Source organism: Leptonychotes weddellii, chromosome 11 (assembly GCF_054177405.1).
Source record: "Leptonychotes weddellii isolate Sample4059 chromosome 11, ASM5417740v2, whole genome shotgun sequence".
In the NCBI taxonomy this organism is placed as follows: domain Eukaryota; kingdom Metazoa; phylum Chordata; class Mammalia; order Carnivora; family Phocidae; genus Leptonychotes; species Leptonychotes weddellii.
In genome coordinates, this window is record NC_138379.1 from 76731485 (window position 1) to 76758621 (window position 27137).

At 52.6% G+C, this 27137-nt stretch overlaps 1 protein-coding gene across 14 annotated transcripts in view; it reads right to left on the reverse strand.

The window, feature by feature from the left end:
* PKNOX2 (PBX/knotted 1 homeobox 2) overlaps nucleotides 1–27137 on the reverse strand; it is a 293351-nt gene that overhangs the window by 69236 nt on the left and 196978 nt on the right. For 11 of the 14 annotated variants that reach the window (XM_081799167.1, XM_081799168.1, XM_081799173.1 and 8 more), the window contains 2 exons: nucleotides 25365–25471; nucleotides 7507–7615 (listed from right to left, as the gene is read on the reverse strand). In XM_081799167.1, coding sequence (XP_081655293.1) covers nucleotides 7507–7593 — 87 coding nt within the window. In that variant the 5' untranslated portion in view covers nucleotides 7594–7615; nucleotides 25365–25471. The remainder of the gene's footprint in view (nucleotides 1–7506; nucleotides 7616–25364; nucleotides 25472–27137) is intronic. The other 3 variants (XM_081799176.1, XM_081799175.1, XM_081799174.1) reach the window with 1 other exon arrangement.

Here is a 27137-nt window from a genome sequence, read left to right on the forward strand (position 1 = left end):
CCCTGACCCTGGTCTTGTCGCTGGTACAGCGCCCTCCCCTTACGTTGTACCCTGGTCAGACCCTACCGTGCAGGGTTGCCCAAACATGCCCGATGATTTACATCCTCCTGCCTTTGTTCCCACAGCTGCGTCAGCAGGAAATGTCCACGTTTCCCCCACCCTGCCTCCCTCCCGACCATGTGTAACCCTACCCCTCTTTCAAGACTCAGCTGGAGCAGTATGCCTCCCAAGAAGCCTTTCCCAATACTCCACACCCCTCAGACCTAGGTCGCCTGGGCCCTTCCTCATCTGTGTATGCCTCTAACCTTAACGTCTGTAACACTTTGGGGCCCTTCATTGTCTGTCTTCCTGAGTGGACTGGTGTCCCAGCCCCCATTACCATGCCTGGCTCACGATAGGCTCCCAGTGTGCTTGTTAAATGCCCAAGTGACTGACCGAGTGAGCGGATGAGTGAGAGAGGTGTCGAAATGTTCAGGGATCCAAAAAAGGGAGGGGTCGACAGGGGCTCCTCTAAGTGTCCCCACCCTCCACCCTTCAGCACAGGGAAGGGAAGAGCTGATTCGAAAGGGATCCTGGAACAGCAGGCCTAAATCACCTACATTCTGATCCCAGGGCCCACTGGATAGAACAAACCACAGAAAAATGACTTCGTGGTGTAAAATGAGGGGGTCTTAGTTAATTAATTAGTTTTAAAAGTGTTTGTAGGCAGTGGTTTTCAAAATGAGGCTTGTAAAATGTTCACTGGCCCTGTTTGCCCTTGTGGGGTGTTAGTGACATGTGGCTGATGGGGGTAAGGCTGTGAACTTAAATCTGAGCCTCACTTCCTAGCTTTGGGCCCTTTCCGGACAACTGTCTGCTCTCCACCCTTCCCAAACATCTCTGGAGAGCCCCTCACTTGTATAATAGTCCCAAACCAGTGATTTCCAGTAGGTCCGTTAGTGGGTGTATCAGAATCTCAGTGTAGGTGTGCCTCTGTGGGCCTGGTGTGTGCGTGTGTGTGCGTGTGTGTGCATGCGTGTGCAAGGGGGTATGTTCACAGCTAGAAACATATGATATGCCTATCATATTCCTAATAAAAAGCAGAGTAATGAAAGTTCAGTGCAATCTTGGCTACTGAAGATGTACAGAAGAGAGTGAGTGAACACTCAATGTCAGGGTCATGGAGGTAAAGAGGCCAGGAAAGATCACTCTGCTTTTCCTGCCCACACTTCCAACAATCCTGTGGGGTGGGGAGGGCACACATTATTCCCATTTTATGGATGCAGAAACAAAGGCCCCAAGTGGACTACAAACTCCATTAGGTCAGGAACTATACATTTTATATGTCTAGTACTTAGCAAAAGGTCTGCAAGCTCACAGAAAGCACTCGGTATTTATTGAATGATGCGTGGATGGAAGAAATCGTGCTGAAATGACTGACCTCAATGTATCTAATGCATCAGCAGTGGAACTGGGACAAGGCCTAGGATTCCTGAATTTCTGCCATGTGGGAGTCCTCCCACTCCTCTGGGCCACAAACTCCAAGGACAGCAAGCACCCTTGGGCCCTCACTCACCCATCCTCCTCCCTCTAGACCCTGTAGACACCCGAGCTCCTAGAAGATCACACCAGAAAGGGAGGTAAGGCAAGTTCAAGTGCTCCTTGGGCCTGCTGCAGACTTTGATCACCTGTTCCCTGATTTATTTTAAGCTTTGTATACTTGGGCCATTAACTATTTTTGTAGCTGTTTGGGGCACTCACCCTGCTTGGAGGCAAGAGGATAGACAATTAAATCTCTGTGTTTTGGGTAAATTTCAGAATTCAGGTATAAGTTCATCAAATGAAAAAACCTAGACAAGGCCAGTGGAGTATTTCTTCACAAGCTTAAAAGTCATATTGCTAGCCCACCACCTCCTAAGTGGGGGCACAAAGGCCCCCTGGTCAGACCTGTAGGTTGTTTTGCCTTTGACACAATGAGGAATGTAGGTCTTGAGTGAGTTGGAGTTCAGGGATATGTCCAGCTGAAACACATGGGTGGCCCAAGCAGGCCAGGGACAGAGGTCACTGCACAAAGAGAAGAAAGGCCCAGCAAAAAATAAAAAAAAGAAAGAGAAGAGTCCATTTTGATGAGTCAAAGCTGGGGAAGGCAGGTCGCCCATATGGTCCCTGGGGTGTTGTCCCCAGGGGCGGAGGGAGCCGTCAATCACTGCCACAGAAAAGGCTTAGGGGGGCTTTCAAAGCTGCTGAATTCACTCTATTGCTGCAAAGTGAAAGGCAGGGGGCTCCAGCCCTCAAAGAGATGAGAGGAATGTAAAGTGTGAAAACATCTGAACTCACTCTGCCCAGCACAGCTGCATGGCCTGGCTGGGGGCCATTCACAGCCAGGGGCCCAAGCCACCCCCTCTGCCTCCAGCTAATGAAACCAGCATGGGGATCCTAATGACTGATCAAAGCCCATCCAACTTCCCCAGGACGTCTGCTCCCCTGGCCCTGCCCAGAGTGGGAATGGTGCTGCGACAGGGAGGGAAAGAAGGTACTTGGGGGTGGGGGTGGGGGTGGGGCAAGAGAGGCGGGTCTGGTCGGGTCTGGCCAGGTCTGACCTTCCGGGGACATGGCTGGCCGAGCCTTCACCGTCCTCTTGCAGGAGAGGTGAGACAGCATCATTTTGACCCCAGATCTCCAGGCACAGTTTTCTGGGTCCTGAGCACCAGCCTCCTCACTCTGAGGGTAACGGGAGGATGGAGGGGGACAGAGGAACACAGCTTTTGCCAAAGGGTCCCAAGCCAATGTGTGACTATCTTCTGAGGTGAGCTTCCCATCCTGGTCCTGAGTGAGGGGTTCTGACTTTGCCTGCCTTGCCTCCTTCTGCCCACTAACGAGGCTGCCTCTTGGGTGAACGACTAAAACCTTTTTAGCATCGCCCATCATCAAGTCATCTTTATGTACCAATTTGTTCCTAAAGTGGTAACTGGGTGCCCACCTCCACAGGGGGGCTGCGCCTAGTGGGACAGACTGGGACCTGCCAGGACGTCTGCTTTCTGGTCAAATGCTCACGCAGCCCGACATGCTGGGGACACGCAGACAGAGGAGTACTAAACATTGAATACATACACAAAGAGAGCAGATGAAATGTTTGTCTTGCCTATAAGCCAAGGGCAAGGATATTTGTGGAGCGGTAGGTATGTGTCTGTGTTTGAGGAAGCGTGGGGGGAGGGTGCTGCTATAGCAGGCGCTGGTGTGGGGGGGGAGGGCGAGGGAGAGGAAGATGTTGCTTTCACTACTAGATCCCAATGCCTTCCTGAAATTGCTGGTGGAACTGCAGAAGGGAGAACTTTGCTCGGTGGTGACATTGCATCTGGGGTCTTCCAGAAGGGGAAGAACTTGAAGGACATTCAGAGGTGGAGACAGAGTCCATGAAGGGAGGGTATATACCCAGGCGTGAGAGGGTGGCTGTGTTACCTCGACAAGTCTGGGAGGGGGACTTGCTGGGAGGGGAGAATAGTGGAGAGCATAGCTTTTAGAGTTCTGTTAAGAGCAGGTGGGGGGTTGGGGCAGTGGGAGGAGGGGGCTGGGGAAGTCCAGGTGACAGATGGCTAGGCGGCTGCAGGAATGTAGAAGAGGGAAAGAGAGTCAGGTAGGAATTAACAGCATATATTGAACGGGGGGGACCACACACCTAGCTCATATCCAGGTCTCCCTGGAGACAATGTTTTCATTAAACAATCATTGTAGAAATCCACAGTCCCCAGTGACTTGCCCCTATCTCTCAGGGCAGAATGTGAAGATCAAAGACCCAGCTAGACCACGCTGGAATCGAGGTACTGTGGCCAGACAGTAGAGGGCGCTGTGACTCAAACAGAAGTTAACCAGAAGCCACCAGAAGGAGGAAGCTGACCACAGGAAGGCTTCCAGTGGGTTGTTGGGTTTGCACCTTCTAAACTCATGGTCGGCCTTTAGTGCCCAATAAACACAGAGTGACATCCTTACAAGTAATTGCAGGGTTTTTCCAGGATGGACTGAAACAGAACAGAGGGGCCCGAAGCTGCTTGGCCATCATAGCACTTGGCTTGTGCCCAGATAGCAGGGGGCCATAACCATTAATGCTACTCTCCTGAAATGGGGAAAAAAAAAAAGCCTCCCTCATTTTTAATAACTTTATTCCCCAAACTTCAAAAATGAAATTGCCAAGTTAAGAACTTGCCTTGAAAAAAAAAATTCTAATTTATTATAAAGAAGGTCCGGGGCTTGGGAATTTTTTAATGCAGATTCCTAATTTTCCAAAGTGAGATTCTCCTGTGCATTTGAATAGATTATGCTCGGTATTGCTAGCCCTTAGCACAACGGGAACATTATTAAAACGACTGCATGGGTCTCAGAGGAAGGGCTCTGCTTCTCGCTTCCTTTTTCATTTTGGGGACTTCGTATCAGAGACTGTCCGTTTTTGCCTGTGGAAGAAACTGGGCTTCCAAGGAGGTGATATAGAGATGTGCTCAGCTGTCCAGGCCTTGAGGAAACAAGTCATACCGGATCCAAAAGTAATGAGATTAGACCTAAAGGAATCGGAGGAAGTGGGGAATCCTTTTCAGAGAGCCTCGTTTAGGAAGGGACTCCCCTGTGTGCCTGACCCATGTTCCTATTAGGCCCGGCTTTCCCGAGGACATTGAGTGTCAGAGAGTAGCTGGTTCTCTAGGATAATGAGCATGATGAGGGCAATGGAGCAGGGCTTCCCCTGAGAAGCTGGGTTCAGCCTCTTGAAAGCAGAAAGGGAAGAAGGCAGGAGGATCACAGCAAGTTCCCCAGCAGAAGACTCACATAGAAGACATTCATTCCTATGTGGGAGCCCCTCCTAGAAGGCCCCAAAGAGTGTGGAGAAAGGACCCCTCCCCAAGAGCCAACCGGCCTCAAAGTCTAGTTCTCTGTCTCTGGAGAGAACAGCCTTCCCCCATGAGTCAGAGGTCCTTGTTCTGTGGCTCTCACTCACCTCTTCCATCCTGGACATGTCATCAATGCCCAAACGACTCCCCACGACCCCCTATCCTGATCAGTCTCTCTGGGAACCGGGTTGGCTCAGGGAAGGCCCATGGCAATCCAGCCATAGCCTAGTGGCCTAGCCAAGGCCATAAGGACCCCAGACTTTGGCTCGGTCACTTGACCAGGGACACTGACACTTGCTGTCAGACGCCTCTTTCCTGGGCCCTGGGGTTACAAATAGATGCGTGGCTTCCTCAGGGCAAAGTATTCCTTTGCTGTAAATGGATTTTCTATGGTGAAGTACTGGTGGCTCCTAAGAGAGGAGAGCCTTGCACAGTCCGTGCCCAGGGTGTCTACTCTGAGGCCCTAGATGGGGACCTGGAGCCTCCCTTCCTCCCCTCAAAAGGCTCGAGCCGCTCACCGGTGACCTCCGGGGGGCTGAGTGCCCGAGAGCTGTGGCCCTACCTCCATCACGTCCCTCAGCAGCTGGGATGTATTAGTTCTCAGCTGTATGCTGAGAATTCAATTAGGCTCCTGTACTTAACTACACCCGGATCCGCATTCTTGGACCACAGAGGCCCTGCTGCCGCGCTCTTGCTAATCCCCACCAAACCCAGCCTTCTCCCAGCTGCCCCAGCAGGCAAAACAACGCTTGGGGCGGGCGGGAGGGAGGCAGCGGCCACCAGCCGTGCCAGTCCAACGCTCTCTGACCTCTTGGCCCTGCCCTCGGCTGTCCCCGAGCCTTGCGTATGAGGCCTTTGCACCCACTACCTGCTGAGGATAGGAAATGACCCCATGTCCATTCGCCATTTCTACTGTGGAGCTAGGAGAGCAGGATCCAACTACAAAAGAAACGGAGCCAAAGTGCGTGCCTCTTTATCGGGACCCCGGGGGTCCCCAACACTGCCTGAGCAGATGAGAGAATGATGTCTGTGTCTACTGAGGGAGGAGGAGGCTAGTTCCCCATTACGGCTCCTAGGTCTCCCCAGTCCAGGCCTCCTGCACTTCGTTCTGACTATGGAGGGGAGGGTCCTGACGTAGTGTGGCACGCCTGGAACTTTCAAATAGAGGAACCATGTAAATGCCGAGTCCACCCCTGCAGTCATTCGTGGAAAGCTACTGACGTGGGCAGAAGGCTGGCCGCACAGGAGGCTAGGTTGGGGAGAGCTGAGGAAGGCATGGAGTTGACATGTTGGCGCACGGGTGGGGATAAAAGGACGTGTGCTCGAAGGTCGGGGAATGACAAGTGCTTCTGAATTTTTAGGGGTGAGGGGAGAGGAGTCCGTGGCGGTCTGCATGCTGGACGTTCTGGAAAGTGGTGATTTCCTGGGGTGGGGGGGTGGGGGTGGGAAACAGGGATGGATGGCGCAGCCGCTACATGCTCACACCAGGCTGGGGGTGTCAGGATCCTAAGACCGTATGTGTGCAAAAGTCTGCCCACCCTGTGCTGCGTCTTAATATCCCTCGTGCGCTGCACAGATCTTCCACGTGGTCGCTGAGAACGGCTGTGTGTGAAAGGCTCAGGAGGAAGGGGCATCAGAGCAAAGACCGGCTGCCGGATCCCGGGTGCACAGTAGGCTCTCACTGCACGTTTGTTGAGTGAATGAGTGAACGAGGGTTCTAGCTAGCTGCAGTTCACATTGCAGATACTCAGTAAACCCTTCCTGGAGTCATACTGACTTGAGAGACCGGGGTAGAGAAAATAGGAGGAGGTGGAGGTAAGGGCCAGGGAACCGACGCTCCTGTGACAAACCGCAAAACTAACTCAGGGTCTCCAGAGAACCAAGTGTGGAGAGAGGTGCGTGCGGTGGGAAGCATGGGTCCAAAGTGATGGGTCTGAAGGACCAGGGGGAGCCCAACCCACCAAAGCTGGGCCAGGCCTCTAGAAGGAGGGGAGGAGACAACAGGAATACAGTGTGAAGATGCCACCTTCTCAAGAGGTGCAACCAGGATGGAGTCTCAGGAGAGCTCGGGGGGCTGCTGGGTCGGAGCTGAGGGATGGAACCAGGGGAAAGGGCTGGAGGACGTAGAGATAGAGTCATGGCCTTTTTCTAGCAAGAAGCCGACAGAATCCTGAACAGAAAGGTGATTCCTGGAATGGGCAGCCAGAGAAGGATGGGACAGAAGGGCTCCAGTGACCAGTAAACGGGGGGGATCTGGTACAAAGGAACCTCTAATTAAGGTTTCCCCAGATACTCAAAAGCAGACTCGATTTACCTGCATCTGGATCTCCCTGAGTGAGGGGTTGGGTGCATTTGTCTGATATCTGCTTCGAGTGGGAAGCAGGGTGAGGGTGGGGGCAGGACCATGACTGGGTGCTCCAGACGACGGTCCCAGATGTTGGTGACAGAGCTACTCAAGTAGGATCTGAACCCAGTTTTGTCAAATGCAATGGCCCCTCCAGGGGTCTGTGTTGGCCAGCTCTCCAGAGCCGGGGGTGGGGTGGGGTGGGGGGGAGAGCCCAGAGAGTGGCCAGGAGACAGCTGGGGTAGGCCTCGCTCTGTCCCGCCCAGGGAAGGCCACCCCCTTCCCATCATCTGGTCAGTCGACACTCACCTGCGGGCTGTCCTGGTAGGGTGGGGGAGGGACATTCTGCGTGGCCATCATCGTCAGAGCGGGGGCTGGGGAGGCATGTTGCATCATGGGATTGATTCACATCGAGGATCTGTGGCAGGAGAAAGGGGGCCGCACCGTTAATAGGCTGAGCGCAGGGAGCCCTGGGGACCGGCCGGCTCGACATTTTCTCAGGCTGGGCCACCTGGACTGACGGACTGACGGGCTACAACAAGCGCTGGAGGCCCTTTAGGGGAACAAACAGAGAGCTAAGGGGAGAGGCCGGGGTGGGGAGGAGCTTGCTGTGCTCTTCTGACTTGAAAGAAACGATATTCAGATTACATGTGAAACAACCTGTACGTAGCCTCGTAGCCTCATAGCCTCGTCTTTGTTCAGCATCAGCTGGGGCCTGGTGGGGGGGAGGGGAAGGAGTAGGGGAGCCTGGCTGGTGGCAGGACAGGGCATTGGCGGCCATTCGGGTATCCCACAAGACAAGGGCGCTGGCCCTTTCCCAGGCTTCTGGAACAGCCACCTGCGCTCTCAGGGGCAGGAGGCCCCCACCTCCCGACCCCAGGGTCTGAGAGCGCGGACTAACCCCTCCCGGGTGTGCTCGCCACACCCCCTAGTGGCCGAAAAGGGAGGTGGGGGCGCAGGTCGGCTCCCGGGGACCGGAGGGTGGAGCCCGCAGCACAGGGCGACCAGTTGGTCTTCAGGGAAGGGAAGGAGGCTGGGGGACATCTGAGAGCCTGGGTGAGCCTCCCGTCACTTGCCGAGTCTTTCTAGGTGTGTGCTTGTGACTGTGGGCATATGGATGTGTCTGCAACATTCTTTTAAGTAAGCCTCCTTAGCCTGCGTTCAGTATAGAGTCCCCGGCACCTGGGGCCAGAAGAGCAGAGCCAAGTCCACCCCCTCTTACAGAGGAGGAGACAGAGGCCAAGAGGAATGATGTGTGTGTGGTGGGGGCGGGGCAGTGCTAGTGAAGCAGGGATTGGACCCGAATCTCCAGGTGCCCTGTCCCCGCTGCCCCCTACCCATCACCAGTAAGTGAGCTGCCCCTCCTGGGCCTCAAGGTTTCTTCTTGAAATGGAACGTGGTGCTGTAAGTGGAGACAGCCTGGCAATAACCGCCCCCCACCCCGCCCCAAGGAAACAGACCGCCCAGAAAGCTGTTGAGCTACACTAGATGCCCTGAAATATTTAGAGCTGGAAACTGCGGGCTCATTGCCCGCCGCAGGCCTGTCCATCGTGGGGCCTGGAAACTCCTAAGAACCTCTGTGGGGGGAGGGGCCTATCCTCCTGGGGGGAGGGGCCTATCCTTCTGGGTGAGGGGTGCTGATGAGCTAGAAACATTTGTGAGCACAGACTCAGACCTTCCCTCCCCTCTCCCTGAGGGCACTGTGGGGCTCCATCCTCATCCCACTGATGCCCCCCACGCCTTCCCTAGGGTCTTCTGAAATGTTCATATATGTGAATTCTGTGGTGATCTGAGGGTGTTTGGAGCTGCCTAAGGGAAGGGGCTGGTCTCCAGAGCCCTGAGGTGTGTGTGTGTGTGTGTGTGCGCGTGTGAGAGAGAGAGAGAGTGTGTTTTTGGTTATTTTTCAGGAAGAGGAGGAAGCAGCAAGCCTGGCCTGACCTGAGTCTGTGCACTAGCTATGCTCTGACGTTAAGTGCGTGCAGGAGCGCTGGCCATGTAGGTGTTCATTCAAGGACTATTTATCAAGTGTCAACTACAAGGAAAGAGCTAGGAGATGTGGGAGGATAAATGAAAGGAGGCAAGATCTCCTCTCCAAGGAGTGTTATCAGTCGGGAGGTGATGGCCCAGCGGGCCAGAAGAAAGAGAAATGAAGGTTCCGGAGGAGACAGCAGGAGACAGCGTAGGGAGAGAGGGCTTCTGCTGTGCCTGCAGGGCATTCCCCTTGACCTCTCTGCTACCTACAGCTTGCCTGCCCTGGCTTTACCAGGGTGTCTTTGCAGCAGAAACACTCAGGGTCTCCCCACCTCACGCACACATGAGGCACCCAGATCCATGTTTTATTTATGCAAAGAGTGTCAGGAGGGAGCCCTCGGGGGAGCCAGTCACTTCAGGCGGGAGAACCAATGCCTGTGTTCGTGGTTGGCTCTTTGTCTGGGTGGCGGTACACATCCAAGGAAAGCAAGAGCAGAGTGGAAAGGGTTCCCGAGGAAAAAAGAGGATAGAGACTCCTTGAGATGTCAGAAGAAACTTCCAGAATTAAGATGTTTGAGACATTAAAATGGGTGTGGAATCTCTTGTGGACCCTGAGGGACAAAAGGAAATCAGGATATTTCAGGGGTGTGTTAGGCTCAGCCTTTCCTGGAACTCTGGCAGACGAGGTAACTTTGGTTGGGGCCTCAGGACCTGCCTTTAGGACCTCTTCCTTGGAGCTCCAGTCTTGGATGCTCCTTCGCCGGGGAGAAAGTGAACCACTTTGGGGCTGTAATGCCAGCAGCCTCCAGAAGAGGGAGCCTGGGGGCAGAGTCTGGGGTGGGAGCTCTCACTAGGCGGTTTCTCTCCCCTCTTAGGGGCAACTGGTTCCCTTTAACCTCGGGTTTGGGTCTTGGGGTAACCTCATTGCACGGATGAGAAAATCAGTAAAGGCAGAGCAGAGGATGCTCAATAGGGAGGATTGGGGCTAAATAGAGGGGGCTTTAATCTGCATTCTTTTGTTCACTGTCCAATGAATGGGAGGTAGGGTCATTTTAGAGTTGTTGTCCCTAGAAATATTTGCAACTTGGCAGGAGGGCTCCCCAGCCTGGGGGCAAGGAGAGATGGGTAAAAGCGGTCTGCAGCCAGAAGCAACCCCCGACGCCCAGGCTGAGAGGAGATTTTTCAGTCTGGAGTCTGTCAGGCTGTGAGCAGGGGCCAGACCCGCCTCGCCAGAGGACACAAGAACAATTTTCTGAGGACCTGGATGGCCTTTGCCCCTCCCCTCCCCCTCTCTGGGGTCACCACAGGCCACTAGGCCACTAACCCATTGCCCTCTGGGGGCTTCTCCTGCCAGAGAACAGGAGGACTTTTCATCAGGGGCTTAAGTTTCATTGGTTCTCTGCTCACTCAGGCACAGAAGCCTCTGTTAAGGAGACACTGGGGGAGACCCCACACCCATCTCTGGAAGCTTGCTCTTTTCTTCACACCACTCCACAAACACAGGCACTCCCCCATCCTTGGGGAAGCCCACTGGCTAGGCTTGGAGGGGGAGCAGGGCTGGGGGATGCATGGAAGGACCCTGGAGAGGAAAGGGGAATCCAGCTTCTCTCGTCTGAAACTGGGCCCGGAGAGACTTCATAGTGGGTGGGGGGAGCTCCTTGAGCAATCCCTGGGTGCCTGGCCCTTTTTGCACTTTGTTTGAGAGTACGGAGGGGAGTAGCAGGCCTGTGCTCTAAAAACCCAGCCTGGGGCTTCCGGCACTTTTCCGTGGCTCAGAGAGGCTGCTTGGCCCTGTTCAGAGGCCCCAGCGCTCTGTTACCAGACACCAGGGCACTCAAGGGAGCGCACCCAAGCCTGCAAATGGAGGACGCACAGGGAATGATTTACCACCGAGAGACTTCCCGTTGAAGGCAGGCTTATGTCAAAAGATTGTTCTTAATGCTGAAAACCTTTATTATAGGACAGCTGGGGGGGTAAAATCCCCTAACGCAACATTCAACCCCACAATGATATCCAAGAAGAAATAATTCGTGTCACTGATATTATCAAAAGGAGCTAAAGCCGCCATTTTACAGAGCTCCGGAGCCCAGTAAGGCCGTGTTGCACAGATTGGGGGTGGGTGAGGGGGGACAAAAAGACACCCCTTTAGGAAGTAGGAATGGGCAGCCCAGGAGTTACCCACTCCCTGTCTCCTCAACGCTTGCTCCCCCCAGCCCTGCAAGGTGAGGCCCTGGGTCTGTAGCCCAAACTCCAGTGTGTTGACAAACAGGCTTAGAAAAAAATCGCAAGCTCGTTAGGAAGGAGCTCATTAGGACTTGTTGACATGAAACCCATTAGACCAATTAACATTCCATTAACGGCCTGGGGCACCAAGGGGTTAATGCTGCCCGGCAGTAATTGGGCTGGGGTGCTGGGGTTGGGGGCTCAGGGCCTTAAGGATGAGAAACAAAGTCTAATTGGGAGCTCTCTGGCCAGCTGGCCCGACAGTGACAGCATTTGTTCTTGCCCTCTGACCCTAGCTGAGACTACATCGTATCCGGACCCACTTAGGGAGGGGGGCGGGACCAGCTTCCCTTTGGCTCCTCACTGTCGCACCTCTTTGCCCTAGATGGGAGACTGGGCGGATGGTGGGCACCGGCCGAGGTGTGGATGTATTTCCACCCTTTTGGACTCTGATAGTCCTGTTTTCTTCATCCATCCCTGCCCCACCCCCTTCTGGTCCAGTTTCTCTCTTAGCGCCCAGGGAAGAAAGTCCCCTCTTCCTCTCCTCAGTTATGCGTGTGGGACCTACGCTTACAAAAGTTCTTTGGAGAAGCTAGAATCCTTGAGGCCCCAGAACCTGATTCATCTGAAGAGTGTTGTAGTTTAGGGCAGAGGGGTGAGGGGAGGGAGCATTGGCCCTGGGTCTTTCTTCCTTCCTCCCCTCCCTCCCTTCCTCCCTGCCTTCCTTCCTTCCCCAGAAAGGAAGCTAAGACACACTGCGGAGGGCCCCACAGAAGCCCTTCTCTTCTGTCCTCCGACACACACCAGCAGGATTTTCATTATTTTCCTTCCCTAGCTACAAGTAGAGGCTGTGGAATTCCCATCCCCTGCCTGGGCCTCAATTTCCTCTTTTGTAAATTCCCATGATTGAAGCCTGTGCTCAGGGTCAAAAAGTCTGGATTCCTCATCTAGCTCTGCCACTTACCTGTGGCCAGTACAAGTCACGTTCCCCTCTTGGACTGCAAAATGAGGGATTTCACCAGAATATTCTCAAAGTCTTTGCCCATGGTTAGCCCTCAACACAAGCTTTGTTGAATGGAATGGAAATGGTTGGTTTGTAGCTTCATCTCAAAGGCTAGCCAGCTTACGTATTCTCCTCCTCACTTCCCATTCGAGAGTGAGGGAGGGAGGCCCCTGAGGCCGGAGAGTCAGGGGCTCTCCTCAGCAACCCCAGCCCAGGAGCCCCCAGGTGGTTACCATCCCACCCCCTAACCCCAGGCCGGGGAGGGGGCCCTGTGAGCTGTTACCCAGGCCTGGGTTCTGACGTCTAGACAGATTTGCAGGAAGCTGAAATAACAGAGTGAACGCAGCAGGAGGGACCAAAAGGCTGCATTAGTAACCTGGCTGGCTGCAACGTCTCCCTCAGGAGCACCCGCCTCAACCCTGGCGCAATCTCGTTTATTTTCCTTCAACCTAGAGCCTCGTCCAAAATGATAGTCTCTGGCCCAGCTCCCTTCCCAGAAGAGGCCTGTAGGTGGCGCCTCGGAGCCCCGCTTTAATTGCATTATATAATAGAACCTGTTTACTAAATCATGTAATCAGTCGCCTTAGGATTTACAGCCTCGGATGTGTATAGAGAATTGGACTTTGAGTCAAATTTAAAAACAAATAAAAATGAGAGGCAGCTGTTGCTGATAGTGTGATATTCATCTTTTGGAAACAAATTCACCCCGCTGCTATAAATTATGCCTGGAAAAAAAGTGTTGTTGGTGGGAAGGAGTTGGCTAGGTTTCCTGTGCTGGCAACTCGGAGCGATGAATCTTGAAATAACGGTGTCAACCTGTCACTGATTTCATGTGACTCTGTGGATTTATCTAAAGAAACGCAGGGGTGCGTGTGTGCACGCTCGCGCACGCGCACACACACACACACACACACACACACACCCCAGATTTCTTCACAAAACCCAGGAAGGGCTAGAAATCTCAAGCTTTAGAGGAAACACTGTGGTCACTGTGCATGGTGTACGCAGCGCTGGGTGGTGACAGGGTGGGACCATTGCAGGGATGGCGGAGGGCATGGAGGTGAGAGGGAGGCTGTAGCTCTGGGCTGGGAAGCTGTAAAATATGAGGAGGTCTGGTTGACATGTTTGCAAGTGAGGGAAAAGTGAAGGGTCCTTGAGGAAAGAAGGGGAAGGAACACACCAAACGCTGGACCAGGTGCTTAGGAATCGGGTGGTAGCTCAGGGGCCCGAGGATTCAGGTGACAGGAATGCCGTGGCCTCGTGGATGTTGCTTTGCCCCCATCTTTCTGACCTTGGGTGCTGGGGGTGAATGGAAGTCCTCTAGTCTGAAAAGGGCAGGCCCAGAGTGGGGTGTGGGAGCCAGGCAGGTGACTCTATGTTACTGAAGGAAGCACAGGTGGAAGGCGACCCTAGCAGCCTTTGCGCTCAGGACCAGACCCTTACTGTCCTGAAGGCTGGCTGGCTAAAGTTCCAAAATGAGCCACCGCTCCACCATGACCCAGGTCCGCAGGGACATTGCACCTGGGACAGAGCCCCAAGTCATTGCAGAATGCCCCACCCAGAAGGACCACTTCCCTGGTGCCCCTCCGGTTCCTGCTTGGACCTCTCAATAGGAAATAATTCTCTACTGACTTCATCAAGATAGCAACTGAGGCAACTCAGACCCCTTGGCCACCCACAGCTCTCTGAGCGAATCGTCATTTGCTACCTTCCTGAGGAACCTGCTTGGGTGGTGGTGCCAGGTCATGCCCTATTATTATGATGTTGGTCTCCAGGGAACAGAGTGGAGACAGAGCAGAAGCCAGGGTGAGCTGTAACTAGGACTGCCGGCTTCTGACTCCCTGAGAGATGTGAAAATGTCTCTCTCTCCCCACCTTTCTCTCCTTCAGCCCTTAACTGCCAAGTGGGGCAAATGGTCTTTGGAAGGGGTAAGAGCCTTCTGTGAAATCAGAGAAGCCAGAGACCCTCCTGTTCCCCTTACCAGGAGCACAGTCTCCTCCAAATGGTAGTGGTCCTCCTCCCAAGGGCCTCCACTCCCCTCCTTTCCCCACCCCCAAAGCCATTTTGTCGTTTGGTCTTTATCTGGAATAACAGTATGTCTCCCATGTGTGTGGCTGGGTCAACAGATCATTTATGCACTCACCAACCCCAGCCGAGAGACCGCGTTCTGGGAGCAGGGGTGGTTATTATCCACCCTGGATCCCTCTGTGCACACAGTTTAGTGAGGGGATGCTCAGTGGTTACAGAAGGCAGAGGATTCGACTCCGCCCTGGCTGTGAGGGGGCCTGCTGGCAGTCACGGACCCACATCACGCCCTGACCGGCTTTCCCAGAGAGGAGCCCCCCACCTTGCCCTCTTGCTTCCTGCCATGCCTCTCTGATTCATGGGGGTTCCGAGAACATCAGGGCCCAGACTTTGGGCCCATCAGGGCTGCCGCCTTGCCCCTCGACTCCCCTGGTTTAGCTAATTTGGCTTCAAACACGTGGGCCAGGGTCAGAGTTAGGAGAGCCACTTGCTCTCTGCCCCAGCCCTCTTTCCTGCTTGTCTCCTGCTTCCCCACACCGGGGCCAGGAAGTGACAGAGCCCTCGCTTTCCTCCCTGCCTGGGCTGTCACACCTTTCCCGGCTTCAAAAAGCTGCTGATATATTTTACAAACTGAAACAGCAATTTAATTCCCCCTGATAGCAGCAATTGTCCATTAGATCTTCCTACCAAGGAGCTTTAACAATAATTCCTTTCATCCGACTGCTTGCTTCTTCTTGATCTGAGAATCAATCCCATAAATAGCAGGCAAGAGTTTTCACATTACTCTCCCCCTCCAGCTTTTAGCATTTTGATGAAGATTCTCATCTCCTCTTAAAGCACTTCACAACTTGGCAATTTTTCCCCCTTTGGTTCCTTTAAACAAAATAAAACAAAAAAACAGAAAGGGGGGAAGCATGCCAGTTGTCAGGATAAGTACAGTCCTTGCATGTGTCTCACAGGTAAGTGCTTTGCACCTTTGCCTGCCTGGAGGCAGGGGGATGGCAGCAAGGACCTCCGATGGCCACCCCCTAACCGCTCAAAGTGGGTGCTGCTCTGCCCCAGAGGGGCCCCACGATGGGCCCTAAATTTCACGCTCACCCACGGTTGGGTCCAGCTTCTGCCAATGATGCTCAACTCCGAACATTTTCCACTTTCCAGGAAAGCCCTCCACTTGGTGCTGCATCTCAGGAGCGGGGGCCTGGAGGCCATGCTGCTGCCCTGGGGTGGGGTCCGCGTGAAGGTTCTGTCAAGGAGCCTCTCCCTGGGCCTGTTGCCAAGTTCCCACCCATGGCTCAGGCAATTCTTGGACCTAGAGCTGGGATTCTGTCCCCTCTGTTTCATTGCCAGCCCCCTTCGGCTCTACCCAAATAGCATGAGTGGGAGAGGTGGGGAGGAACAGGGAAAGGAGAAAGCTAGAGGCCTTTCATTCAATTCTTTCTCTTTTATTTTAAACCTGCAAGCAGTCCCAATGATCAGGGACAGAGGAGAGAGCCCTCCAGTTTTTCCATGGCTAGAGTGGATTGCCAGGGCACCTGGGAGCCCCAGCCCACTCCCCCAAGACGCTATCACGTGCTCTCTTGTCTGCACACACACACACACACACACACACACACACACACACGCACACAGAGAAACAAATCTAAAAATGAACCCAGGGACTGAAATCCCCCTCGACAAACCTGATTCCCAGGTTTATTATTATTTGTCAAGAGCTGACGGCAGCCGCTGCTCGGAACAGAGCTGAGAAAACAACACGGGCTGGGCCCCTGAGGCTCACAACTCAACAGAGACAGAGGAACAGCTCAGATGCTGGGGAGCCCAGATGGAAGGAGCGCTTCTGTTCTGGAAGGAGCCAAGCAGCCACCTCCCTGCTGCCCTATCTGCCTCCCTCCCTTTTAGAAATCTTTCTCTTCTCTGAGGCGGGCCCACAGGGAAGACAGTACTCCCAGGGACCTGGAGAGAGGAAGGAAAGCAGGGGAGGGCAGGGAGGGGGCTGGAGCCACAGGACTGGGTGGGGGGTGGCATCCGTAGAGATAAGGGACCCCAATTCCTATCCCGTCTGTCCCTTGTGATGCTCTCAGATTCTGCTGGAACCAGAGGCTCCGAAGAGGGTCAGCCAGGCCCCTTTTCTCTCTTAGGACTATACCATGACCTCTGGCTGGTTCCGTTTTCTAAAAAATTGCCTCCAGAAAAAAATAGTCAAGAGTCAGGGCTGTTGAAGCAAGTGGCTCTCTGGGCTCAGTTTATCATGGAAAAGCCACTCATCCCTGATACTTCCTTACCCAGCTAATGGATGTCCTTCCTCCCGAGGCCTTTGGGGTGGCCTAGGTGAGCCTGCAAGAAAAGGGAGGGACACCAGGCAGAGTCCACAGCAAAAAGGTCAGCTCGGGGAGGAAAGGCTGCCCAGGAGCCTCCCTCAAACTTGGTCCTCACGGCTGTTTGGAATGAGAGCAGGGACATTGGCTCTGTGTTCCTCATCTGTCAGGAAAGGGAGCCCCAGGGAAGGGAGGATGATGGCCACCATGTGCAAAAGAAAAAGTGATGCTGGGCAGTGAGCCCATTCCTGGGCATTGCCAACCGGACTCAAGCCCCAGCTGAGCAGACACGCCCTCTATCACCTTATGAAAGTTTTCCTCCATGCTTTTTGCTGGGCTTCTCATCTGCCATCAAGGTCTCTGTATTACACTCTCGTGTCCTTTCCTTCATCAAAACTTTGCTCAAAACTCTACTCTTCCGTGAAGCAGAAGTAGAGCATGGAAGCGTGAATGATCAGTACGTGTGTTTCTGTATTACGGGAAATCTGCTTCCCATCCACATGTCCCATCTTGCGCGTTGAACCCTGTGCTCCCTGGTAGACAAGATCAAGGCCCTTCCTTGCGTTTTCTTTCTAGGGGGCAGAAATCCTGTGCCATATGATGTCACAAGCTCTATCTCCTTTTGGAGCTTGAATATGTACACAGTTACAATTCAATTTCACTGGCTTACTGTTAAAATGTGAAAGGACCAAACAAATCTGGAAAATATAGCTCTTCAAATTCCAGCAGTCATTTACACCTCAGGGAGAGCGAGTTTGTTTCCTTGGAGCAAATTTTGATCGGGGTGAGTTGGTAAGTGGACTGAATAAGAGCTGCTATTTATTGAGCCTTCCCCACGCCCCGGGGCATTTGCTAAGTTTCTGATGCAGATGACCTCGTGTATTTTTCCCAGACACCGTCTGGGGTAGGCAGGAGGGCTGTGCCCACTCGTGGATGTGAAAACTGAGGCTTAGAGTAGCTGAGGAAGTCTTGCAATGTGACCCATGGTCTGCTTTCAGAGTCTGAATGTTTAACCTAGACGTCTCAGGGTGGAGGTGGGGAACGCCAGAAGAGGAGTGAGCCCCCCAGAAGTTGGGAGAAGTACAGAAGAGGCAAGGGTGATTGTGGAAACAAGCTACCGACGGAGTCACACCATTCAATCGGGCTGTCCTTTAACTTTCCCACACCCTGGATTTCTATGATAGCAGTCCACCTAAAGGTCTTCCGAATGCCGAATCTGGGCATCTGTAGCCCGTCAACGCGCGCGGACTTTGCACCTTTGGATGGAGGCACCACTTAGAGAGCAGCCCGCTTCCGCCAGCCCCGCCAGTCTCGGACAGCAGCGTGGGCCCAGTTACCTCGATATTCCATTGTGGTTTGCTCTTGTTATTTCACAAGAGTGAGTGGAAGAGGGAACATCGGAAGTGCTGATGGCAGCGAGAAGAAGTAGGGGTCTCATGACCATCATGCCACTGAGACAAAAATGGAAAACATGAATCGTGCTGAAAGAGACTCATACTGAATCTCCATCGTCGACTCACTGGACTGTGGGTTCAATTACGAAGGGAAGGAATAAAATTAAAGGACACGTATGAAATGATAGAAATCTGTGGGGGAGGGCTGCATCAAAGGGGCGATGTGTAATTGGGAATTCGAATGTGTGCTTTAGCTGTCTGGGAGTCGGAGTCTGGGGACGCATGCTGTGCGAAAGCGGGGCCAGCCAGGGCCCTGACCCCACACTCCGTGGTGCTGGGGCCAGGGCTCTGACTCACCACGACTGGGATTCCGTCAGCGTCTCCTTCCTGTCAGCCAGGACTGCGGGACCCTGCTGCGGCCCAGGTGGGGCCCCCCCAGGGCGGGGTGGGCTGGAAGGGAGCGTGCAGTCCGCTGTCCGTCTGCTCTCCGTGGCTGTCTCCGCTTGGACTTCTTTCCCCACCCGCCCCTGGTTTTCCAGGGACCACCCACAGCTGCAAAGAAGTGCCTGTTCTGGAGGGAAGTATGCCCATGACTCACAGGCTCAGAGGCACCTGGCTCTAGCTTTGGAAAGCCCATCCAGTTGAGCAGCATTGGCTTTTTCAAGTTGTGGCAGGCCATCCATAGGGGGCATCCCATCTCTTGTCATATCTCCCTGAGTTCTAGCTTTATCCCCCTGCAGAAGTCCCTTCCTGCTCACCCTCCTTTCTGTCTTCTTCCTCTCCCAGCCTGATGGATCCTGGGCAGCGGTCCGAACGGGTGACCAGTGAGGACATCTCTGCAGGCCAGCTGCGGGGTTGTTACCCACAGCCTCCCAAGCAGGCAGCAGCTAAACAAAGTGCAGAGGACCAGGGCTGTGTTCTCCTTCCCACTGGCTCCTGCCTGTCCCCTGCCAAGCCCCAGCCCCTTCAAACTCCAGCCTTGGAAAGGGGTCTGCAGTTCTCTGGCTTCTAATAGGGAAACCTTTAGTCATCTTCTGGCCCTTTCTGCTGTACTCAGGCACCAAGGAGAAGCGTTTCATATTAGCAGCAGAATCTTTGAATACTAGCAGCTTGTCTGAAAATTAGAACTCACCTCAAACCTTAATTCTGCTTTTTTTGCAATGCCAACTCGTGTTCTATCATTGAGCTCTCATTCCTGCCTTTGATACAGAATCTTTGTGGCCTTGAAGTTCAAAATTGTGCCTCTACTTTCCCCTCTTCTCTCTCCAGTAAGAGGGGATGCCACTTCCCATGGCAAGGCAAGGACCAGGGGATGGAAGAAGAGAGAAGACAGTGGACTCTGGCTCTTAGGGACCAATTAGGATGCTCTGACTTAGATAGTGATCTTCTGGGATCTGAGCCCCTGTGAATCTGGATCTTCCAGCGTCTGGCCCTCTCAGGGAAAAGGTGGAAAGCATCTTGGCTCCCAGATCTAGAGGTTCTGTCCAGAGCAGGTTGGTCTGGGCAGTCAGGGAAGCTGCGTGTGAGGTGTCTGCTCCCAGAGCCAGTCTCTGGGGTGGAGAAGAGAAGCAAGTGGGAATTCTCATCCAAGATGCCTCCCCCAGGGCACAAGGTAGCCTAAGCCTGGGGCAGATCCAAGCTATCTATCGGCGGGGCCCTCTAATCTTTCTTCTCTTTTTAGGGCCTGGCTGTCTCTGGTCAGAGCATCTGCTGTGCAGGATTGCGGAGGGAAGTCTGCTGTCTCTTTGTCCTGGAATGTCATAAAAGTGAAAAAAAAAAAAGATCTCACTTAATGAGACACTTGCCATGGTCAGGGATTATTTCACTAACGGGAGCTTTGTGTGGAGGTGAGCTGAGAAGGTAGAGGGAGCACAGATGAAGAGGAAAGGAGGCCCCTTTAAGAATGATGGCGAAGGTCAAGGAGAGAGGTCCCCAAGGGGGACAGGCAGGGGCTGCTGAACAGATGAAAGGTTCAGGGAAATGTCTGTCGTGGGAGGCTGGCCACTGACGGCCCAACTGCCCAACCTCCGCCTTCCCCTCACTTCTCACTCCTCAGCTTCTTCCCCAATCCCAGGAGCAGCAGGGACTCAAGGCTCCAGGGCAGTTTGCCAGAGGACAGGCAGAGTGGAAGCATCCTGAGCAGTCATGAGGCCTGACCTCTCTGTTCAAACGAGAAAACTTGTCCAAGTCCACGCGGCGAGTTGAAAATAGGGACCTATGTAGAATCGGGGTCCCAAGCAACAAATTCGGCAAGCATTAATGGAGCACCTACTATTCACCAGGCTCTGTGCTGGGCTGTGGAGTTTCCAGGAGGAAACAGAGCCAAGTGAGCAGGATAAACAAAGAAATAATGAAATGACAATTTCCCTGCGCTGAAGCAAGACAGGTGACTTCAGAACGAAAATGGTCCCAGGGTGTGAGCACGGTTAATGAAAAAAAGAAAGGAGCAAACAAAATCTCAAGCCTCAGCACACAGTGGTGACGTTTTCGAACTTGCAAAAGCAAAGCAAACTGAAAGTTTTCATAAATTCTCATTGCAAGATCGGAAATAGGAAGATGGTAGAATAACGTCTTTGAAACCTAAGAGAAACAGGTTTTGAACATGGGATTCTGAACTCCATCGGAAGATCAATCAAGTTTGAAGGCAAAGAAAAGTCTGTTTTGGACACGTAAGAACTGAGAATTTATTTCCCACTCATCCGTATCAGAAATAATTAGAGGTGGTATTCCAGTAAAACAGAGGAATCAGAGGAAGGGGACAGCATCCACGCAAGACATGGCGGTGGCCCAGCGGGAGCCAGCGGGGAGGGAGAGAGCTGGGGAGGCGGGGAAGAGGGGCAAGCAGTACATGTGGGGGCTCTCGGAAGATTCTCCTGCAGCGGCCAAGTTGTAATGACAGACGGTTCCGTTTCCTTTCCCTTGGTCAAATCACGCTATTTAGTTCTGTGGTTGGATAATATTTCCATCTTATGATCAACCTATAGTTGGAATGCAAAGGGAACTACAGTGATAGACTGTAGATCTTCTAAATCTGTAAAGCTACTATTATACTAAATATATATCACTTAGAGTTCATTATATATAACACTATGTGCTATATAGTATATACCACACAATATATAAACACACTGTATTCTATAGAATACTATATAATAAACATAGTGTCAAATATGGCTTAATAAAAATTATCAAACTAATCCAAAGTGGAAGGGGAGAATGTGTGCTAATTTTCCCGGCTTTCATAGCAAGGAGTGAATAGATAAATACACAAATTAAAAAGAGGGATTTAAGCATATTATATAACATAGTAAACACCAGCCACCAAATAACTAAAATCAGAGATTGTTCATTGTCGTTGACTTTGGGTCATTTGGACCTTGTGGGTAGAGGTAGGGGAAAGAAGGGACCCTTTTCATTCTATTTTATATCTCTTACACTGTTTTTCCCTCATGTACATACTTTACTTCTAATTTTAAAAATACCTAAAATAAATAATGAAATGTCCACAGAAGAGAATACTATGCATCAGTTAAAAACAATGGAGTCAATCTATTTTGACCTGGAAAGCTGCCCATTACATAGGCCAGGTTAAAAAAGCAAGTTTTTAGAACAATATGTAAAACATAATATTTAACTGTGGTTCGCCTAAGCACCCGAACCGGTAAAATACAGTCCCTTTCTATGTTCTCCACCCTATGCCAAGGGGCCTGCTTTTGGAAGTCTTCCTTGTCTCAGATTTTTATAAGATTCCTCTCTGGTTTTGCCAAAGGGAAGAGCTATTTTATGTATGTTTCAAGTAACAAATGTCAGTTTTTGATGATACGTGGTCAGTCCCAAGACTGGCCTGGATGAAGCTGCTTGAGATGAAAGCCTTCCACGCGGATAACAGGCTGAGAGGAAGCTTCTAGAGAAGGAGCATCTGAGCCTTACAGATGTCAAGACTGAAAGGCACCTCGGAGAGCGCCTGGCCCACCTCCCTCATTTCACAGATAAAGGACATAGGTGGGGCCTGATAAAAGGTCACTCCATTGAAGTTGTGTCCAGAAAAGAGAAGTGGGCTGTTGAAAGTCAGAGTCGGGAGCCAGCCCAGGAGAGGTGGAAGGCTGGAACGGAGGCCTGAGGCCAAGGCAGGGGTGTGTGGGAGGGGGTGGGAGGTCCCCTTCAGGAGCTGCTCAGGGTGCAGATGGCTTGACTTGGAGGGGAGACCTGGCAGAATCAGACCAGATCACCCTTCCTTAGTGTCCCCCGTAGCTGGAAAGACAGCTCTAATGCGGACAGGAGGAAGCATGTTGGGGCTCCTGGGGAGGGGCGTGGTGAGGAGCTGACCTTTACAGGGCATTTTTCGAGGGCCAGCTGCTGGATGAGGTGCTTTCTCGTACATTATCTCATTTAATCCTCAAAGAAGCCTTCTAAGGTAAATACCATTATCCCAATTGCATAAAGACAATGCTGGTCAGAAAACTTAAGTCACTTAACTTGCCCCAAATCTTACAGCCAACGAATAGCAGAGCTAGAATTTGAATCTGGGTGTGTCTGGTTCCAAAGTGCTGGCCCAAGAGATCAGAGGGCTTCATGAAATATAGGTTAGCCAATTGTAAGAGGAGAAACGTCCTTCCCAAACTGCAATACAACTAATCCTGTTCCCTTCCTGAGCCCCGCCTGTGTGATCAGTCCCTCTACCCAGTCCATGAGTATCCAGGCACACCGGCTGGCTCCTGGGGACTAGGATTTACGCTTCACCAACAGGGCTCTGAAAATTCCCACCTCGGAGGGTACGAGTGCAGGGAAGAGGAGGGAAGCTGGAGTCCCGAATTCTAGGTTTCGAGGTGCTCAGCCGCACACCTGTCCTCCACCAACCTCAAGGGCACGCTGATGGCTCTTGCGGGCCCCTCCGATGCTGCCCCCTGTGTCTCCCTAGTTACCTCTGCCTCCACCGAGCCTCTGACTGCAGGGGGAGGCAGGCAAGCCCAGGAGAGTATGTCAGTTAGGGTTTGTCGTTGACACGTGGAGATCATTAACGAAGCTTATTTTTAAAATTGTAATTGCAAAATGTAAATGCTCCCCAAACTGATGTGTAATTGCTACCCCCTCCGCCCCAGCCCTTCCCCTCTGGTGCCAGCTTTGCAAGGAGAGAATTAGAAAATAAAAAGGGGGTGGATTATGTAAGCAAAACGATTTTAAAAAAAGAGAGCGAGAGAGCTAAGAATTTAAGCGAGACAGCTGGTGGTTCCTCTGATTGCCACACTTCCAGCGTTAGCTGCAAAAATTGTCCTTGCCGACTGCACCGATCCCAGCAACGGGGTCAACTGTGTTTAGTGCCCGGAATGGACCAGACTGGCACTCAGCAAGAGAGTCCGGTGGGCAGTGGGGGGGTGGGGTGGAGGGAGAGGGACGGGGAGGTCAGGGGGCCATGTGAGGTCGCCTCTATGTCATCCATGGAAACTTTCCCTCCGATGGAAAGACACGGCCTCGGCAGGCGTTAGCAGTCCCTCAACCCGTTTCCATCCTTCCCTTTATTCTAGCACGTCTAGAATAAATAGGCATGGTCTGGCCTGTTTGGACTCGAGCATCTGCAGCCTTGGCGTGGAGAGAAATAGGACTCTACTGAGTAGTCAGCAAGAAGCAGCTCAGTGCGATCGCCAGGCCCTGAGAAAGCCACTGGACTTGGTGACAACACCTGTCCACCCTGGTTCACCAGGAGTCTCTAACCCTGTCCCTTTTTTCTCTTTCTTTTCTTTCTCTCTCTCTTTTTTAACCATCTCCCCATCTTCTTTAAACCCTCACCACAACTATGGTCTGCAGCGATCTCCCTTTCACATTGCTGTGCACACAGGCTCCGAAGGGTGTTGAAGAGATTGTCAGCCTGTCCCTGAAATGGGCATCGCCGAACCCACACTCAGGGTGAAGGCTTGAGCTCCCTACGTGTGCCTTTTTCTCCTTTCCTCTGGCATGTAAGCCACAGCATGCTTCAGCATGCTCCCCACTCCTTCATACACCTAAAACACAGAGCTCCCCAAATGGCCAGAAGGCATAGGAACCAGGACAAGCTTTGGGGGCCAGTTCTGCCGGTATGCTCCTCTGGAATGTCTGTGGCCTTGCTAACTTGGGGAGCTGGCCCCAGGAACGTTCGCCTTTCTGGTTCACTGTCCCCTCTCCCTCTCTCCAGGGAAACCAGCTTTTGTGAGGAATTGGGCAATGATGACTGCCCCCAAAATGAAAGCTGATGACCTGTAAGGTCACGGCAGGCCCGAGACAGCAGGGAAACTTACGAAAGTCCTGGGCAGTGTCCTCTGGGGTTGGGGCCCAATCTCACCATAACAGATCCGGCCCTTATCATGGCATAGTGGAAAGAAAGAAGGGTTGTTTTGGATAACTGGATTTCTAAATCCCTGCCTATACTGATACTTAATGTCTTTGAGATCATGGAGTTACTTAAGGGGATTTAAAAATCCCTATCTGATAAGAGGATTAAATGAGATTCTCCATTCAAAATGCCTTACACATTCTAAAGAACTATTTCTCAGAGTTCATCAGAAACACCTGGGATGGGGCGCCTGGGTGGCTCAGTTGGTTAAGCGACTGCCTTCGGCTCAGGTCATGATCCTGGAGTCCCTGGATCGAGTCCCGCATCGGGCTCCCTGCTTGGCAGGGAGTCTGCTTCTCCCTCTGACCCTCTTCCCTCTCATGCTCTCTGTCTCTCATTCTCTCTGTCTCAAATAAATAAATAAAAAATCTTTAAAAAAAAAAAAAGAAAAAAAGAAACACCTGGGATGCAGTTTCTTCTGTGTTCATCAAGAACACTCGGGGTGCAGATTCCCGGTCTTAACCTCGGCTTAGAAACTCAGACTCTGGTGTGAGGCCCAGGTAGTGCCTCTTAACAAAGACCCCCCAGGCGAGTCTTAGGTGATAATGCTTGTTCCGGAAGGTTATACAAAGGTTATCATCATCGTGGATGTAAGCAACAGCCCATCCATCGGCATCGGCACGGACAACACTTTATTGTTCCCAGACTACGGAGAAGAAAAGAGGGGCGCAGGGATGAGGCACAGCTCTGGCCCTGTCCTCAAGGAGCTGAGGAGGAAGGACATGAGAAAAATAACACAGTACTGGGGGTTCCCAGCTTGTATACGCTAAGTGCCAGCTAATGTGATGGCTGCTTCTCGAGGTTTTCAGAAGAAAAGATCGTCTGCCTGGAGGGTTTCACTCTGTGTTTAAGGATGGAGGAGCATTTCTTACTGTTCGGGTGATCCTGGCGGACTCGAGGATGGCTCTCAGGAGACTCACTCCCTCTTCTCACTCCCAGCTGGGCCAGAAATTCTTCCTGTCAGCTAGCGTCAAAGCACCTACAGAAAAAAGGGCAGAGCAGCTCTCAGAAGGGATTAGAGGCCCCGGGCGATCAGAGAACAAGGGGGCACCCACTCTGGCTCCAAGGGATATATGCCATCTGCTCTAGGGCCCCCCCCCCCGCCATATTTACGATGTCAGTCTTTCTCCTCGGTGTGGCTGCTCAGGCCCACCGAGCCATTTGAGAGCCCAAATCCTCGTCACACAGTTGCAAGTGCCCTGTGGTCACCTGTCTGGTTTCCTGATATCAGTTGTACACGTGGCCCTCTCTCCCCCAAAGTGTGGACAGGTCTCTGAGGGATTCTGGGCCCTGAGTAGGGCGGGGCTTCTTGTTTTAAACTGTAGGAAACTCAAAGGAAGGGTAGCAGTCACACCTGTTCAGATGTGCGGCTGAGTTGGATCCTTTTCCAAGGGCAGGCTTTGGCTGAGGGTCTGGGGAGACGTTAATGGGTGGGGGGGAGGGGGTCTGTGGGCAGCAGGGAGGAAGAGTCAGGAGGGCACTGGACCCCAAGCAGAGACTGGTAGTGAAGGACAGCCTTGGCCTAAAGTTGGCTTTGGCTGGACTACTTACTGATTTATTTTTAGATCGAAGGGAATTCTTTCGGTTCTCAATATTTGAAATGAACCAAGACGTTTAGAAACTGGGGTCAGTGGTCTGCACTGTTCTAAGGCCTGGCCTGACACTTCCCAGACACTCACATTAGTTTTCTCCTTACGGATCGAGTTGTTAATTTGACCCCAAGGAGGCTGCATTTGGGGTTAGGATGGCAGGGTCATGGGAGGGAGGGGGGAGGAGGGGGCTTGATGCCCAGGCTGCATTTTTAGGGCAGCTTCGGGGAGCACTTCCAGCCAAGAGCCCCAGCCTTACAAGCTGAGGTAAATGCATCTTTAACATTCACAGTTCCTTCCTAGTTAACACCATCTTAGTCTCCTTGTAAAAACACATTTGCACCTCAGTAAAGAATGTAATTAACTAGTGACATGACAACAGGAGGAGCTAAACAGTGGCCTGGGCTGGGAGTTGCAGTGGGGAAATGGAAATTCAGACATTTGCCTGAACAAGACTTTCCTGCCTTCCTTCCAGTGTGTGTGTGTGTGTGTGTGTGCGCGTGTGCATGCGCACACCAACACACGCACCACTGGGGGTGAGGGTGGCAGAGACAAAGCACCCGGATCCTGAGGGGGTACGAATTCTCGCCTGCAGGAAAGAGTAAGCTGGGGCATGCCAGGAGGACGGGATGAGCTGAGAGAAGCTTCCAAGATAGGGAGGTTGGTTAATGAATTTCCATTAACAAAAGCTTACTGGGTTGACAACAAACCCTCTGCCCACACCCCAGACTCCTCCCAAGAGGAGCTGAGGAATAGAGACACATTCAAAGCAGCAGGAGGGTCAGGCCCCCCTGGCCAGTGCCAGCCCTGGGACAGCCACACAGAGAGGCCCAAGGGATCAGAACCAACTAAGGGAGGACGTGTCCTGAGCATCAGATTACTCTTGTCCCACTCTCCACACCCCAAGCCTGTTCCTTCTCCCTGGGGCCGTGGGTGAATTCTGTGAATGGCTCCCAGTTCTCTGGCCCCCCACCCCCCAGGCTGCAAACCCAGGAGACGTGTCCTATTCTTCCTTCCCTGAGCCCCACCTCATTTCACTCTGCCACCACTTCCCAT